We start from the raw sequence: 19,115 nt of genomic DNA, 5'->3' as shown, positions 1-19,115 counted from the left end.
CCCCCGTCCGGGCGGCCGCCGAGCCGGAGGGGTAGCGGGCAGGTCGGGGGTATTGTGCCTAGCGGTGGGGAGGGGGGTCGGACCCCCCCCCTCCCTCGCCTGGGTCCCCCGATCTGCGCTCCCCTCCAGCCTGTAATTAGTAAGCTGCTGCCAGATCGTAAGAGGCACGGGGCGGGGAGGACTCACCTTTTCCGCGTTCCATCGTGCGCTCCATTGACGTCACCTCCTGCATCGCCGTCCACTTACAATACAGTGGGCGGCGATGCAGGAAGTGACGTCAGTGGAGCGCTCGCTGGAACGCGGAAAAGGTGAGTCCTCCCCGCCCGTGCCTCTTCTGGCAGCAGCTTACTAATTACAGGCTGGAGGGGAGCGCAGATCGGGGGACCCAGGCGAGGGAGGGGGGGGTCCGACCGCCCTCCCCACCGCTAGGCACAATACCCCCGACCTGCCCGCTACCCCTCCGGCTCGGCGGCCGTCCCCCCCGGGCGGGTGCCGCCCTTTGAAGCTTGCCGCCTGAGGCAAATGTTTCACCCCGCCTCATGAGCGGGCCGGCCCTGAGGATTGTATATCTACAGGACCATTCACACGAATGGTATGCGTTTGGCATTCATGTCACCCCTTGCCACATTTGGTCCTGGCATTCTGAACCAAAATGCAATTACAGTACTGTAAAAAAATAAAAATAAAAATAATAATAATAATAATAATAATAATGTGAATGTCATGTACATTTACAGGGTGTCTGCCAGTCCTGAAATGTGACTTGCAAAGTCCTTTTAAAGAGGAACTCCAGTGAAAATAATGTAATAAAAAAGTGACTAAATCATTTATACATAATTATTGTAAAAATGAAGCAGTGTTTGCCCATTGTAAAATATTTTAAATCCCTGATTTATATTCTGACATTTATCACATGGTGACATTTTTACTGCTGGCAAGTGATGTAGCTGCTGCTTGCTGTTTTGCCAGTTAGAAACAGCTGTAAACAGCTATTTCCCACAATGCAACAAGGTTCACAGACAGGAAACTGCCAGGAGCACAATGGTCCTCAGAGTTTCCTGTGGGAGGGGTTTCACCACAATATCAGCCATACAGCGCCCCCTGATGGTCTGTTTGTGAAAAGTAATAGATTTCTCATGTAAAAGAGGGTATCAGCTTCTGACTGGGATAAAGTTCAATTCTTGGTCGGAGTTTCTCTTTAACTGCTCAGTAGAGGGGACACTAAAAGAATGTGTAAAACCTAGCGTACTGCCCCCAGTGTTCACATAGAGCATTACAGCACCAGATGCTTGTGGGAATGTTGACATCTGATTTCTACAGGTACCTTGTCTGATTCTGTTGTCCCACCTAAAAAAGGGATTAACTGATGGGAAGAACAAGCAGTCTGTATTCTACCTGTATGATATGAAATAAAATGCTTCTCTATAGCCTCTTCTCTTGTCTGAGTATAAGGAGATGGCCGAGGTCAGGAGGTTTCTTCTTTTACGCTTTTATTTGTGATAAGAAATATGAACTGAGTGAGAACTTCATTGTTTTTGGCACAGGATTGAACCAGTCAGTGGAAGGAAAAACACTTTTTTTGCTTTTTTTTTTAAATTTTAATAGCATGTAAGCCCAAGTCATATACCAATAGCTTCACTGCATTTGTTAAAGACTTAAAGGACAACTGAAGCAAAAGGGATATGGAGGCTGCCATATTTATTTCCTGTTAAGCAATACCAGTTGCCTGGCTAGCCTTCTGATCCTCTGCCTCTAATACTTTTAGCCATAGACCCTGAACAAGCATGCAGCAGATCAGGTGTTTCTGACATTATTGTCAGATCTGACAAGATTAGCTGCATGCTTGTTTCTGGTGTTGTGCAAACACTACTGCAGCCAAATAGACCAGCAGGGCTGCCAGGCAACTAGTATTGTTTAAAAGGAAATAAATATGGCAACCTCCATATTCTAATCACTTTAGTTGTCCTTTATCTCTTGCAAAAAAAATAGGAGAATCCTTCAGAGGAGTGTAACATAAATACTCACCTCCCCTGAGGCACTCTACACTGACAGGTGCCTCCATGCGTGGATCCAAAGCAACAGACAGCTACAGGGAGTCACAGATCACAGCTGGATACATGTATTTATTCCACCCACCTTACTGCTGTTCTGTTTGATGCGTCCTGTAGATCGCCTGGATCAAAAAGCTGGGATTCTTTCAGGCCAAGTTCTTTACAGCCCCGCAAGAACAGTGTCACATTATCCTACAAAAACACAAAAGAGCAGATGAAATAAAGCAAGCAAAAATTGTATATTAAAGTGCATTATTATTTTTTTACAAGTAATTTATATAGTAATAGATACAGCCGTTCCATATAAAGAGGGACACAACAAAATGAATTTAATAAACCAGCACTGCCCAGGAGACAGAGAGACCTGCACAATACATGTTTCATTATCATTAGTAAATTAATTTTCAGACTCTAGTAATCAATACAAGTGCATAGGATAAGTTGGTGTACACTCCCAAAGCAGCAGTAAAATTGCTGTGTGTATGCAATATACCGCCAAAGCAACAGAACGTGTCGCTAGCCTGTGAACCAACGTTGTGTCTGTTTAGCACTTAGCCCTGAATAAGTCCCGATCCCTGCGGGCAACAATAATTGTGTGGGTGTACACACAGACTAGTAAAGTTCTGTGTGCAGAGAGTGTTGCTTTACTACTGAATTATAAAACCAAAGTTTCTGGACTCCAAGTAAATGATAGCCAGAGCGCCTTTTTATTGAAGTAGTAAAATAAAACAAGACTTTTCTTGAAGATTTAGGCTACGCTCACAGTGGGGCATTGTGGAGCTGCGTTATGAAGTCTTATAACGCAGCTTACCGCACTGCAATGATAAGCCTATGGGACGTTCACAGTGCGACGTTAGCGTCCCATTGTACTGTGTAGCGTTACGGTAATGTACTGCTGCAGTGTGTTACCTGTAAATGCAGAGGTTACCAGGTACAGCAAAGCATACTTTTCATTGCCTGTATGCTTTACGTATGTATGCTGCGACGGTAGCGCAGCATTAATGTGCATTACCACTTTTTTTTTTACATTGCGTTGTAATGCTGCATTGTGACTTTAACGTTGCATTACAACGCAACGTCCCACGGTGAATAAGCCCTCAAAGTTGGATTAAGGCAAGTTAAAAAAAAAAAAATCAGTTTTAGTATTATAAATACCAACAACAACCAACATTTGTAAAGCGCTTTTCTCCCGTAAGACTCAAAGCGCATAAGCATGGCTCAGACCATTAATTGGTTGATTGGTAAATTGAGGTACACAGAGGAAGAACTCTATAAGTTTCGGAAATGCCAGGCTAAACAGGTGGCTTTATAGCCTGGATTTGAATAGCTCCAAGGAAGGGGCTGTGTTTACTGGGTGTGGTAGGGAGTTCCAAAGGGTAGGCACAGCATGACAGAAAGCTCTGTCTCCAAAAGTTTTCGGCTAAGTTCACAGTGGGACGTTAAAGTCGCGCGTTAAAACAGCATTTAACGCAGAATAACTACTGCAATGAAAAATCAATGCCCTGTTCACAGTGCACACGTTGCGTTGGTGTCTAACGCTGCACGTTAAGTAAAAGTACTGCATGCAGTGCGTTATACACGTTATTAGCTGCGTTGGACTGTTTGCACATGCTCAGTAATGACTTGGAAGCATACTTTTCATTGCCTGTATTTTTTACTGTATCTGCTGTATGCGACGGTAACGCTGCGTTGCCACTTTTTGGTCGCGCTGCGTTGTAAGCTTGCGGTGCGACTTTAACGTGGCATCAAAACGCAACGTCCCACTGTGAATCTAGCCTTTAGGTGCACTCTGGGAGTGGCCAGGTTTATGGATCCTGCTGATCTGAGGTTGTGAGAGGTGTGGTGCAGCTTCAGCGAGTCCTTCATGTATCCAGGGCCCAAATTGTGCAGGGATTTGAATGTCAACAGTCCAATCTTGAAGAGTATTCTCCATCTTACAGGTGGCCAGTGTAGTGAGCAAAGAATCGGTGCAATGTGACAGTGGCTAGGCTGGTTTGTTAGCAATTGGCAGCACCATTCTATACTAATTGCAGGCGGAGCAGGTCCTTCTTTAGGAGGCCTGCATAGAGGGCATTGCAGTAGTCCAGCTGTGATGTGATGAAGGCGTGAGCTAGGGTTTGGAGATCCTCTAGGGCAGAGATGGCTAACCTCGGCACTCCACCTGTGGTGGAACTACAAGTCCCATGAGGCATTGCAATATTCTGACAGCTTTAAAGAAAACCTGAACTGAAAATTAAAAGTGAAAATCAACATACACAGGTCATACGTACCTCCCATGTAGTGTACTCCTCAATCTCCTTCTCCTCTCCTGCGTCCTGTTTGTCCACTGTGATCAAGGGAATTCTCTGTCCTCCATTTTGAAAATGGCCGTTACCCCATAACAGCTTCCTGGTCAGCACACTGTTAAACTGTAACATCGCCCACTTGAGCCATAGGGAAACATGGACATATCAGCTCTCCTCAGCTGTAACTGACAGCAACTGATATATTTCAGTTCTGACAAAATGTTGTCAGAACTGGAAGGGATCATTGTCAGAAGGAAATGGTGAGCTTCTGAGAGGAAATGATGGCAAAATAACTATGTAATGTTCAATTGAAGTTACCTCATGTGTTTATTTTAAATAATTTTACTCAGTACAGGTTCTCTTTAAGCATAACTCGGGGAGGCAGAGGCATGATGGGATTTGTAGTTTTGTCACAGCTGGAGTGCCAAGGTTAGCCATCACTGCTCTAGGGGAATGAGATGTTTAATTTTTGCAATGTTCTTCAGATGAAAGTAGGAAGATTTGACTACAGCCGAGATTTGGTTTCTGAAGCTCTATTACCTATCGATTAAATAAGTAAGAAATTTAGAAAAGTCACTATAAATTGCCCTTAAAAATGAGGGTCAGCAGCCAACTTTTGGAGCTGTTCACTTGTTCACTAGCATTTTTGTATAGTAAATTAAATGCTAACCATCATATATTTACAGTTAAAGAGGAACTCCAGCCTAAACAAACATACTGTCATTAAGTTACATTAGTTATGTTAATTAAAATGGATAGGTAACATAATCTCTTATTCACCCTGTTTTAAAAGAACAGGCAAATGTTTGATTTCATGATGGCAGCCATGTTTTTGGTTGAAAGGAGGTGACAGGGGGCATGAGACACAGTTCCAACTGTCCTGTGTCCTGAGCACCTCTCCCAGTTGCTAGGCAACGTGATTCACAACATAGGAAATCCCATCATGCTCTGCACAGCATCAGGGGAAAAAAGCCCGGGCTTTTTTTTTCTTTGATGGGTGGAGCTTTGCTAAAAAATGCAGCTAAAATGATGCTTTGGTAAGAAAAACAAAGTTCTGATGCTGTGAAACTGTTAAAGAAACACCAAGCCTTTTCAGTGCTGCTGAGTAGATTTTTAGTCCGGAGGTTCACTTTAAGATTGTATGTGTAGTTAAGATTTCCCACTTGTAACAAGCAGATGGAGCAATCCAAATACAGACAATATCAATAATGGTTTTCAGTCTTCCAATATGATTAGACACAAGGAATTGAAGAAATTGGGAGTACACTCTGCTTCTCTTTTGTAGAAGGTTCCAGGAACAGATACATTCCAAAATTTCAGTGCAAACTTCTACAGACTTGACTGAGCCAATCTAGCCTAGTAGTGTCTGGATGTTCTGGTTGTTTAGCCAGCTGCCAGTTAGTCGATTTGGTCTGATTCTTTCAGTTTCAATCAGTGGAAATATTTATGGAAAGTCAGACATTAAGGGCAGTTCACAGTGCTCAGTTGTGTTGCAGAATATTTCTGCAGGTCAACACGCTACCTATACAATTCTATGGGCCTGTTCACAGTACTGAATTGTAACTGATCGTGTTAATATAAGTCGCTGCATGAAGGCTTTGTATTAACCAATTAGCAGCTTCAATAGTCATCTCATTTGAAATAAATGCACTGCTTTTGACGTCAGTCGGCAGAACTTATTGTGCTGTAAATTCTTGAAATGCTTTGATGTCTCTCTGCTAGCAGAAAATACAGAAACTGAAGTCCTCTGTTATTGTCTCTCCCCTAGTGACAAGTGGCCATAAATACAGGTTACAGGAGCAACAATTCGTAACATGCAAATTTAACAAATAAGAAATAAAATAAATGTGTTTAAATAAATTGGTCTAGAGCACTTTAAAGCATCTAAATAAATTGACTGCTAAAAAGAGTAACTGACACTGTGAACCTTGCCTTAGGCTACTTACACACCAAGACGTTGCGTTTTAGGGGACGTTATGGTCGCATAACGTGCCCCTAACGCAACGCATGGTGGTGCGGGAGAGGACGTTAGAGTGAGCCGCGTTAGGCGGCTCTATCCGCATAAGGTCTCCCAGGGTGGCGCTGATTGGCCAGCGGGACCACGTGATGCGGAGCGAGACACTCCGCATCACGTGGTCCTGCCGGCCAATCAGCGGCCGCCAGTGCAGTGCATATTAAGTAGTCATGTGCGCGGCTACTGTAGCGGCATCTCCCCGCCTCCTCTCCGCCCCCCACTGAGCATGTGCAAACAGTCTAACGCAGCTAAAGCCGCTAGAACGCACAGCATGCTGCACTTTCACTACAGCATGCAGCGTTACATGTAACGCAACGTGGGCAGTGTGAACAGCCCACTTGTGTTACATTGCTGTGCGTTGGGGGAGCGTTACAGGCTGCACTAACGTGCGCCTGTAACGTCCCTGTGTGGAAGTAGCCTAAAGGAAAACTTAATTGAGAGGAATATGGACACTGCCATCTTCATTCACTTATAAACAATGCCAGTTGCCTGGCTATCATACTGAGTTTTTGAGTTTAATTGTTTGAGTCACACACCTGCAACAAGCATGCAGACTAGAGTCAAAGCATGTGATATGTATGCTCTTTCTGGGCCAGTATTAGAAGCAAAGCATTAGCACAGAATTTGGGCAACAGGCATTGTTATTTTGAGAAAGAAGATGTCCCCTTTAAGCTCAACACTAGTGCTAAACAATAAGCTTTTATTACAAATAAATGTGTGTATGCTTTCAAAATAGAGCATCATAGCAACGATTATTTTCCAAAACTGACTGTAAGCCCAAGTTGCATTACTTTTCTAGTCTGGAATCTGTACTCTGTGCTGCACTAGTTTTCAGTGCAGTCAGCCCAGGTATGTATTCTCCCTGCAACAAGTTTATAACTGCACAGACCAAAAACAACTGCTGCTTATTTTTCACATCTGCTCACACTAAGTGACTGGCATCTGTTCTGATCCTCCCAGTATTGGCCGAGATCAGTGTGGACTAGCTCCTAGGTTCTCAACATGTGGTACGTGTGCCACAGGGGGTACTTCTGATGGTTCCAGGGGGTACTCGGGCTTGATATAACTCAACCAAGAATACCAAATTTAGAGTTTTAGAAAATGATAAATCTTATTTAAAACACTAAATTAGTATTTTAGCTAATTAAAATGCTTGGAAATTGTTTAGAACCAATTATCTACTATGATTAAATATATATTTGTCAAGGGGTACTTGTGATGAGGTTTACTATGCTAGTAGGAACTTGGTGAGTACAGGGTTTTAAAAGGGGTACACACCAATAAAATGTTGAGAATCACTGGTAGCTGACCATTTTTATACAACGTAATCAATTTGAAATTTTATACACGATTAATTCTATTAAATAGACCTGAAAAAAAAATGCTAATTTCCTGATAAAGGTGGCCACACACCACACAATTCAAGAATTTCAAAATCATTTTTTTCTGATTGACTGTGAAAAATCATGTCCAATCTACCACACACGTAGAATACATTTTTCCTTTTGACTAATATTATTTAGTATTTACTGTATATAGAGCCAACATCTTCCGCAGCGCTTTACAGAGTACATAGTCAGGTCTAACTGTCCCTCTAAGGAGCTCAAAATCCCTACCATAGTTGTGTCCATCGTACTCTACGGGCAATTTTAGGGGGAAGCCAATAAACTTATTTGTGTGTTTTGGGGATGTGTGAGGAAACTGGAGTGCCCAGAGGAAACCCACACAAACACAGGGAGGACTCAAATTCTGCAGATAGTGCCATGATGTGGGATTTTAACCAGGAATGTAGCACTGCAAGGCCAGAGTGCTATCCACTACGCCACTGTGCCTAGCAGTTCCTAACTTTGACTGACAATCAAAGGTTTATATTTGGCTCTATTCTGAGCGCTAAAACTGCAATAACCACCATTCTAGATTATTATAAGCTGAACATCTGAGTGTGGATCATGCAAAGGAAACAATGCATTTTCTCCATTATTTTCTTAACAGACTAAGCAGCTTAAAGGTTTATGTAACAAGCCTAGAGGTGAAGAACAGAAAGCAGCCAATTAACACAAGTAACTTTACCAAGCAGATGACCAATTTACAGTAGGATATTTATGTCACAGGTTTGGGTTTTGTCAACACAAACAAAAAAAAAAAAATCCTATAAAGCAATGGAACATAATACGGTTTATCAAACCCCATCTTACTCTAGGGGAGTGATTCAGAAAGTATTCTAGTCAGACAGTCAGCATAACACAAGGAACACAGCAATATTATTTTTAGAAGTCCAGATGGTAACACATGCACCGGTACTACACTTTCTCTTCTTTGTTGTCCTCCCTAACCCTAAGGTGATGAGCTTCTGGCATGGTGCCCCTTACCGCCTTGAGGTGGGCCGCTGTCTCATCACAGCAGCATAGCGGTCTGCAGTCATGGCTAAAAGTGGGTGTGGCACTTTCGTTACTCACACCCTCCCTTCAAAGATATCCGTCCAATATAATGGGGTGGGGGGGGGGGGGGTTCCGACAAAGCAAATGGCACGGAAAAGGGCTTGGCAATGGGGGAGGCCAAAGTGATGCTATCCTGACATGAAGTTCCCTCAGAGATCAGTTCGAGGGAGATGGGGGGAGGTTAGGTTATGAGGGATGTAATAATCCTTCAATCTCAAAGACCATTTCTGGGATTTTATTAATCTTAATAATCCACAGCCCTAAAGAACCTTCGTAAATTAGGTCCTTTCAGTAATAGGTGACAAGTTATAACCAATATACTGTCTGGAGAGCTTCACTCCCTTCCTATTGCCAGTGATACCACGGGAAGTTATTGAAAATATTTCAATCAGGCATTTTCTTCTTCTGTACTCTGTACAATATTTTGTCCGCAATCCTAGTACAACATTTATTTAAAAACTCTAAATTTAAATATCTTTTTTAGTTTGCCAAAATATGTGGGGTTTTTTTCCAACAAAAAAGTAAGGCAGGCAGGATTAAACATATGCCTCATACAACAGAAGAAAAAAAAAATCTGTATTTCAGCACCCACCACATATTTATGACAAGATTAAACGTATCTATTTCACTTGTGTCTATTTGTTTACATATTTTCTTCCATCCAAGCGCCCATATCTGTAGACCTGCAGCTCCAGGGGAGATGGATGCTGTGCTTACCGCAGAGATACAGAGGATATAAAGCATGTCTGTTCAGTGCTAGCCTCCCCACCCAAACTTCTGTTCTGTCATAAGTAGAAAACATCCTGCACAGGGAATGCCACAAGGATTACATCAAGTGTTACTAGTTTCCAGCCTGTTACCTATACTTAAATCATCAGACTTCGACTCCTCAGTTTATGAAATCACCGACTCAGACTCCAACTCCGACTCCAGGTACCCAAAATTGCTCTGATTCAGACTCCTCAACTCTGACTCCATAGCTATGGAGTGGGTACAAAAATCATCGACTTCAACTCCGACTCCCCAGTTTATGAAACCACCGACAGACTCCAGGTACCCAAAAACTGTTCCAACTCCTCAACTCCGACTCCAAAGCCCTGTTATTCAATTTGTAATTTGACCTCTCAGCTGGGTCAGCTGGCTGCCTCCACAGAGCAGCTAATTTGGAAACACAGACTGTTAACCCTATGTCTGCTTCCATGAAAGCAGGATTTGTATAAGCTGTAACAAAGAAATGTTTTTCTTTAAAGGTTATTATGCTGCAGCTAATCTTTTAAAGCAGTTAGAGAGTTCTGAGTTCAGGTCCACTTTAAGAGACGTCAGCCAAGTCCTATCTAGCGGGTGTACAAGAATTAACACCTTAATGTGTGCTCTAGAGGCTAAATTTATTTACATGATGCTAGGCCCTTTTAGGGGGGGGGGGGGGGTGGACTTTCACTGGAATTCTGTTTCTAGCAATGTGCCAGCAAATCTTGCCAAAGACTTTGAAAATTCCAACAAGGGCATAGTTTAAAGGAATCAAACAGCAAATGGTGAAGAGAGACGAAGTGTGGTGATTGAAAAATAACTTGTGGATGTATTATACTTTGGGGATCTGCGGTGTTCTTTATAGACACAGACAGTCATTTGGGGACAGAGCAGCAATAAGTAGCCTGTGGTCATACCCTGTCCATAGCCTGTGTCCACTACTGCACCTGCACATCAGTAAAAAATCCAGTGCATAGTCTGTAGAGTACTAAAAGCTGCAATAAAAATGAAAATATACAAACTCATTATGTTTCATTACATAAAAATAAATCACTTAAGAAAAAAAAAAGGCTGAAAATGTGCAGAGAAGCAGAACTGTGCGTTCCACCTGCATACATTCTATTTCTATACTCTAAGCAGCTGAAAGCACAGAATTCTGTCCTGACATAACTCATCCATTCAAGGCGTACTTCCCCATTGTTTTACCTTTTTTTTTTCCATTTTGCTTTGGCCTGAAGGACACCCATTAAGCCTTTGGAAGGGGAAAATATGCTTGCATTCCTTATTGTTTAGAAAAATGGCATTCCAAACGCCATCTCCCCATCTTTAACATTCTTGTCTATATGAGGATCAACTAAACAAAGCCATGGAGACTTGTGACAACAGCACGGGTGTTATGGGTCGGAAGGACCCATCAAGCTGTCTAAATAGTGTTACAGGGATTCAAGGATCCTGTATTGATGTGTTATGTAGATTACTGACCCACCAACATGCACATAATCCAGATGTTTGCAATGTCCTCAAGGTGTAAGAGCAGCTATATATGGTAATGTTAGAGTTTGTGCGCACAGTGCCAGGATTAAGATATTCCCAGAAGATGTCAGTTCTAAGTCGCTTGCAACAAGATGTATAAACATTATTACAGAAATTCAGAGAAATATGGAAAAAGTATAAGAACTAGTCTTACAATTAAAGCTTAACTGCTGGTTGGCAGGCTTAAGAAAATTTGCAGCATCATTCCGTGATTAGACACAACTGTGATCATAAAGAGTGGAAGAAAAGGGTCCCTCAAACTACCTGAAAAATGCAATGCAATGGGCCCTGCAGTGATGGAGAATGAGGGTTGCTCTCCTGCAAGTCTGGGGGAGAGATGAAATGATGGAATCACACTCTGGTTGAGTCAGGCCGGGCTCATACGTCAGGATCCTCCTACTATAGACTTCAGCTCGGCGTTCAACACCATCAGCCCCCAAATACTTCAGGAGAACCTTGCCGTGCTCAAGGTCCACCCTACCCTATACAAGTGGATCACAGACTTCCTCACCAACAGATCCCAGGTCGAGAAACTAGGAACTATACTCTCACAACCAAAGACCACCAACACAGGGGCCCCGCAAGGATGTGTACTGTCGCAGTTCCTATTCTACCTATACACAAACAACTGCAGATCCACGGAAAGCTCTGTCAAGGTGATCAAATTTGCTGACGACACCACCATTGTGGGTCTCATCACCAAAAATGATGAGAGAGAGTACAGTTACCAGGTGGAAAGGATCTGTCACTGGTGCAGGGAGAATGGCCTGGTCCTCAACACTGCAAAAACTGTTGAGGTGGTCATTGACTTTAGGAAGCATGCCCCCCCAACTTCAATCTGCTTAGACGACACAGAGGTTGAAAGAGTCCCCTGTGCGCGGCTCCTGGACACTACCATCTCCAATGACCTTGGAGAACAAACACTACTTCCACCCAGAGTAAAGCCCAACAGAGGCTATTCTTCCTCCGCCAAATGAAGAGGTTTCAGTATGTCCCAGAAACTCCTGACGAGTTTATACTCCGCCACAATCAAATGTGTCCTCTGCACCTCCATCCTGGTTTCATATGCCGGTTCCTCTGCCAGCGACAGACACAAACTACAGAGGGTCATAAGATCACCGGAGAGAATCATTGGTAAACCACTCCCACATCTGGACCGCCTCTACAACTCCGAACTGCGCTCCAGGACTTTGAGGATCACCAATGATCCCTCACATCTAGGCTACCGTTTATTCAGTGGGCTCCCTTTGGGCAGGAGATTTCGGTCTATCGCCACCAGGACCTCAAGGCACCGAAACAGCTTCTTTCCCTCCGTCAACTCACTGTACTTTATGCACTATTCCCTCGGTCAACTCACTGTACTTAATGCACTCTATTCCCATCCGTTGATCATTCTCCTACACGCTGGTTTTTCCTGCCTGTAATAGCCTGTCCATGATAGAATTTGTTGCACTATGTACTTTGTATAATCTGTGGTTAACTCTGTGTGTAACTCTTTTCTGGTAAATGGTATTTGTTGGATTTGTTGTATTTTTGTGTATTGTTACACTTAACCCTGTATATGCCAAGACCAATTCCGGGCACGACCCATGCTTGGCAAAATAAAATATTCTGATTCTATGAGCTTCAAGTCAGAAATCGCAGACCTTGCTTAGGTCACTTTGGGGCTCAAATCAAAAATTGATTATGCCTTGTGCAATAATAAATAAAATTAACATTGAGGGAATATCTTTACAGATCTGCATGTGCAGATCCCCCGATCTGCACATGAGGAGCTATAAAGGATTGTTTGTAGTGCAACTGACTCCCATAGAGTAAAGCACTGCTCGTTACCACTCGTTAGCATGCTGCAGCTTTCTTTAATCGGCTGGACCACTTCAATCGCATTGCGTCACACTGCATGTACTGTGGCCAGTGACTAATGGCTACTGCGACGGGCTGCAGCCTGGGAGGGGCGTGGCTGAGTACCGCAATGCGCATGTGTGAAAGGGGCCTCAAATGTTGCTATTTGATAGGACCCATGTACTTCTGTCCTGCAGTAAGTACATCACTGAGCAGGGGCAGGGAAACCGTTCCCTGTAAGCACAGGCTACCACAGAGAGTAAAATGATAGTAATGGTGCGGTGCGATGGGCTGCGGTAGGACTCTATGTTGCTCACCTATCGCACATGTGTGCAACTGCCCTTAAAAGAAAAAAAAAAATACAACTTTAAACCATAGTTACTACTACAGCTCTGGGGCTTGATTCATTATGCGGTGCTAACCTACTTAGCACGTCTAAAGTCTTTAGACGCGCTAACCAGGGTGCTAAGTAGGTTAGCACCGGTTTTCTCAATCAGATAGCAAAGTTTTGCACGCGCAAAGTCCCATAGGCTTTAATGGGCACTTCGCACGGAGCGCCGTGCGCTCGGTGCAGTGCGCGTAAAGTTTTACGCGCATAAAGTTTTGCACGCGAAAAACTCGTTTAGACGTCCTAAGGGGGTTTTCACAGGCGTGCCAACAGTTAGCACCGCTTTGTGAATCAAGCCCCTGTTATTTAAAGTGGGTTGTCAGACAGAACATTCCAAATTCCATTTACCCACTGCTCTGTGTTTAGTATGCAGTCTACAACCTAACCCTGCATTGCAAGATTTCCAATCTAATCATAAATGTTTCTGCTGTAATAAATCTTATCTCAGTCAGCCTGGCTCTATTTGGTACATTGGCAACAAAAGGAAAGCTTGTGGTCTCCTCTCCCACATTCCTGCTCTTCACTGATTGGCTGAGGGCAGTTCAGTGTGACATGAGACCCCTCTGCAGAAGCTGCTGAAATACGTTCTATGCTGTGTCACATGTGCTTACAAAGCAAGCTAGATATGACATAGCAGTTTCTAGGAGAACGAAAGTGTAAGGGAGGAAATTACATTAGGATTGGCTTCAGTCAAAGGAAGATGGAAAATGCCTGAATTTGTTTTCTCTTTACTATACAAATTTCACTAAAATCAAAATGTGGACAGAACAATACAAATGTTATGTAAGTAGAACAAGTATTTATCTACTTATACATGTGATTCTTTTTCCTGGGATTGCATAGCTGTCCCTACCCCTACTGCTTTCAAAGTCAGATAAACAATATTTTCCTCTCTGCCCAGAATCCATACACACTAAAAATGTAAGCTCAACAAACTAAGTTAACATTCTGGTTCCCAGAAAACACATCTAATAATGCGATTACCAGTTTTGGCTAGTTATTACAGTTTATTGGCTTGAAATGAAAGCTAATTTGGCTTAATTTGACAGATAGATAAAAACAAGACTTAAAATGCAATTAAAGGAATCCGCATTTATGCTAATAACTAAAATGTTTACAAGTTTCTTTGTGCGTCTGCCAGCTGGCTGTGGATCTCAAAAACCTGAATTGAGAGAGTTTTAAGGAGTTACAGAGAAAAACATATTAACATCAGTTCCACCCGGGTAAACCAGAAGTCTGTCTGGAGCAGGATTTGGTCAGGTGATTTGCAATGCTGGTGTGCTCATTGTCAGCCCCACAGTCATTCTGTATAGGATGGTGAAAGCCCTGCACCATAGTAATCGAGGCTTGCTATTTCAATGTAATAGTTTTCCGTAAATCTCCATAAAACGCCACCTCTGAACTTCAGGCAAGTTTTTTATTATGGCAAGGGATCATCAGTTGTTTATTCTTGAATATCCCTACTAGGGAGAATTGTCCTCATTTCCACTTCCAGGAGAAGGGAAATCCTCTTACTGTCAACTGTAACATTAATACAAGGCCAGGTAGAGGCAGAGGCAAGAGAGGCACCAGCTTTGGTTGCAGCAGTGACTGGGGCACATTTGCATCAGTGCAGCCGTAGCTGGCAACAACTGCACAGCAGAGACATGCACTGCCCTCCACAGTCCAACCATGCTTTCATCCCCTGTTGTCACTATATTCATCACAACAAGCAGCTGGAGCTGTAAGGTGGCATATGCACTGGTCCAGCCCTTCCCAAACTTTGAATACAAATGGTGAAGTCAAAAGAGGTGGTGAGAGTCTGAATATTTAACTCTGTGCATGGGTGATAACCAAGGGAGGGATTGAATAGGCAGCACCTCTTTCAATCAACCTAAGGGCTAGATCACACTGGGATGCTTTTTCAGGGGTTTTCAGCAGTTTGCTGATCACCGGAGATCAGCAAAGCACTGTGGCAATGTTACCTAAGTAACCATTATCATTGCAGCTTTGCCATTTGTAAAAAATCGCAAATGCGCTGCATGAAGCATTTTTTTTGGAGTTCCCAAGCTAAATCAGGCACTATTGCCATAAAATTGTAATCACAAGGAAACTGAGTTTTGCAATTGTAAGTATGAACCAGCCCTGAAGGGTCCGATTTGAAAAGTGGTTAGGAGGAAACACTGGGAAGCTTTTCTCAATATTAGCCTCAAGAGATGGACAGGGAGAGGAGGTCCCAAGTCCTGAGCAAGCATTCAAGATTTAATGGGATGGCAGCACCTAAGCATCCATATTGGGCACTGGGAGGCCTTGTTCTTTCCCTGCATGCACGGGACCCATTGGGCGATTTCCATTCAATTCCTGGTACAAAAGGATAGGCAGCAACCACCAGATAACGTACTATATAGCGTTTGTCCCTCCGTCTTTGAACCAACTTTATATATCGAAGCTCCTTGAGAAGAAACCAATCACACAAGACCTGAGGTCCGCTGCCTGACCAATGAGTGCATAACGCCAGTATCAGGAGTATAAATCACACCTTTCCGTAGTGTACCTGATGGGGAAGTTGCTGATTCCACAAAGAACCAAATCCGAAGCAGCCGTGCCGCTCAAATGCCAACCAATCTTCAAATAGCCACCAAACCTGGAAGTGCCATACGGCTGATGGGAGACTGTCTCTCACTTCAAACATGAGCCAATTTTCGATAGTAAGGCACAGCAGCGCCATGCTATGTCCCACCTCCTCGCTCACCCAATCTGATGCTCCCACTCTTCTTATCTCTGGGCGACCACTGGGAAATAGACTAAAAAGGACACACCGTGACCCCCCCAAGGGGGGGGGGGCTCCACATTACCTCCAAAGGGAACACACTCTCAAGGGATAACCCAGAACTTCTGTCCCATTTCCTTCATACGCACAGTGCTTTGTTCTGGATGACCAACAATTCTATGCACACTACTAAATAGATTTTTCAGAATGCTTCTCAGTATGTGGGAAGGGTGAAAACTCCCCAGTTACCTTTTTAAACAGATCAGTAGACAGACGTTGGCCAGATTTTAAACCGTGTCAAGATAAAAGACAGACTTGTGATCTTAATAAAAAAGGACAGAAAATTAAAAGGACAGCTACCATGAGGCTTAGATATGGACCGAACTTGGCCCCGCTCACACCAAACATATATCAATAGATCTCCATCAGCCTTTCGAGTGGAGGAGAAACAACTGATTGGTGTAAAAAAAAAAAATGGTTCCTCGTAGAGACCCATATAAAGATTAGCATAGGATGGAACAACGTTTGACAGCATAGCCGTCCCACAGCATTGTTCATAGATTGTAGCGGTTTTTGAAAAGAAAGTAGTTTCGCCTCAATATGAACTGCAGTAGACCCACCAAGAACTTCCTCTGCTCCTCTGAACATTACTTGCAGACTTGTGCTGATGTTAGTCGCCTCCACACCAGTACCGGGTGGGATCAAGGTATAGAGGTATCGTCATCAGAATATCAGTATTATCAACAATGTCCAACTTGCCAATCACCTTCAGGTACATTTAAGCGTCCCTGAGATATGATGGCAACCAAATCATCATAGGCCTAAAAACCCCATCCAAAAGCTTTGCCATGGAATAAAGCCACTATTAAAAGACTCTTGGAAGACAGTGCTGGGTCCAATTCTTTGTTATGATTGTTCAACTTCTGGGTCTTTTCTCATTTTTGACCCTTTGCCAGCAGTCACTGACACTGCAGGACTATTGGCTACAATAAAGAAGTTACAAAGGTTTCTAAACTTTCAAAGGGTCAAAAGAAATTTAGGATGGACTTTCCCCCCCAAAAAAACAGGCACCTATTGAATGACCCCATTCTAAAATATGGACCCAGTTTTAGAAACCATTCCCCAACAGAGCTAACTCCTCCCTTTCTCAGTACCCTGGCAATCATTGTGTAACATGCTAAAGAAAAACATAATACCGTTACTGTGATTTTAGTAGCGGTGATCACATCACCACCGCTCCAACTATCTGCTCCAACCCCCTTGCTAAACCTTTCACTTTTATTTTTTGGGCAAACTGTTCATGCCTATTCACTCCTGTATGAGAAGTTTGCACGTGGCGTAAGACACCATTCTTAGAAAGGAAATGATCCTCAACTTCGGCATCGGTAGACAGTTTTACAAATTTGTCTTTGCTAATGTAAAATGCTAATCCTTAGAAAATCAATATTAGTACATCTTAGAATAAAAGCAATGTATGTATTCAGATGTGCTGTACAAAAGATGGGTTCACTTTAAAGCCACAATAAATAACCCAATTACAGTGGCGACAATGACTTAACATGTGAAACACTTTCTCTGATCCTCTAGATAGGAAGCAAGAGTATTTGGCACTTTGCTCATTTTCACGTCACACAGTCAGACTCTGTTTCCACTTGGGCCCCATCACGTGTAGCCAGTGGGTGCGGACTGTGTAGCGTCTGCTCTGATGGTACACTGTGGTCTGGCTGGAGCCCGAGGCAGATGTGTTACTAACATAGGCTATATAGGGAGCGCATCCGGCTGGATTATTGCGGACTGCACAGAGGTTCAGCTCCTTTGCTGTACAGATCCGTTGCAGAGAGACAAGTGTGAGAAGTGTGAACGGCTCATCTTTATAAAATAGGAGCCATTCACTGTCAGTTTAGCGATGAGCGGAGAACTGACAAAAAATGTCCATTCTCAGCTCAAGTGGGAATACAACCTTAATAAAATAGGAGAAAATGTATGTGTTGAATACTCTGGTACCTGACAGTGTATCTTAAGTGAATGAATCTCTTTATAACATCAGGCTCCAAGTGTTGCACAGTATAAATCTTCTCAATAGGGGGGTCCAGAAAAATCTGTATTAACAGATTTACAGCATTAAAATAAAAAATACAATACATCTCAGCTTTTCAATAAATGAAGGGGTTGGGTGTGGTCTTACTATGCAATCTCATTACGCAGCGCAAGGAGGACACATTAGTTGAAAATGTTATCGCCATTTCTTCCAAACAACAAATTCCTGGCTTACACATCTGCATGACGGATCTGCAGCCAGGGACAAAGGGCTTTTCATACAGGCTGCATTTGCTTACTCATCTGTAATCTGTGTACCAAGCAGAAAGGACAAAACGCACTGAACATTGCTGGTTCATTGGGTTGTTTTTCTGCTCAAGACAGCCAAAACTTATAATAGGGTTAGCCTTAATGCATTAGACTGTACAGGCAGGGGAGGGATACTGCAGGCCTAATGGGCCAGACTTAGCATAGCTCTCCTAAAGAACACATTATTAAAGGATGTACTCCTATCCACTTTTATCAAGTTTTAATTAAAGGAACCTGAGGTGAGAAGGATATGGAGGCCAATACTTAAAGTACTTATTTTAAAATAATTTTAATTGCATGACTGTCCTGCTAAAATCCTGCCTCTAATATTTTTAGCCATAGACTAGTGCTGGTTTTAGAATTTGGCACCACATGGCTCGGAACCCAAACGCATGCACTCAGCACCAATCAGCAGGACGGGGCGAGTTTCATTTAACTCAGATGCTTCCTCCTTCAGGCTTGGTAGAAGGAAGTATCGGCGTTAAATGAAACGTACTCCACGGCTGAAATGATGCTGAATGCGTGTCCTCTCTGGCTTTAGAAACCATTCTTATATCTATTTATTGCTGTACTAGTAAAAAGGCCCGCCCATTAAAAAAACGGGCGCTAGGCCACAGCCTCTACCCCCCACAACGTGCACACAGACGCGTCCTGTTCGCCAGCTCCCCTACCCCCCCACTGTCCGAAGTAAATGCACAGATGGTGCTTGCTAGGCAGTTGGG

At 43.2% G+C, this 19,115-nt stretch overlaps 1 protein-coding gene across 4 annotated transcripts in view; it reads right to left on the bottom strand.

The window, feature by feature from the left end:
* LIMCH1 (LIM and calponin homology domains 1) overlaps positions 1-19,115 on the bottom strand; it is a 358,780-nt gene that overhangs the window by 148,422 nt on the left and 191,243 nt on the right. For all 4 annotated transcript variants that reach the window (XM_068278486.1, XM_068278488.1, XM_068278487.1 and 1 more), the window contains exon 4: positions 2,137-2,243. In XM_068278486.1, the coding sequence (XP_068134587.1) occupies positions 2,137-2,243 (107 nt within the window). The remainder of the gene's footprint in view (positions 1-2,136; positions 2,244-19,115) is intronic.

This window comes from Hyperolius riggenbachi, chromosome 1 (genome assembly GCF_040937935.1).
Source record: "Hyperolius riggenbachi isolate aHypRig1 chromosome 1, aHypRig1.pri, whole genome shotgun sequence".
NCBI classification, from domain to species: Eukaryota; Metazoa; Chordata; class Amphibia; order Anura; family Hyperoliidae; genus Hyperolius; species Hyperolius riggenbachi.
Note: the sequence above shows the minus strand (reverse complement) of the source record. Positions and strands in the feature narration are given on the sequence as shown.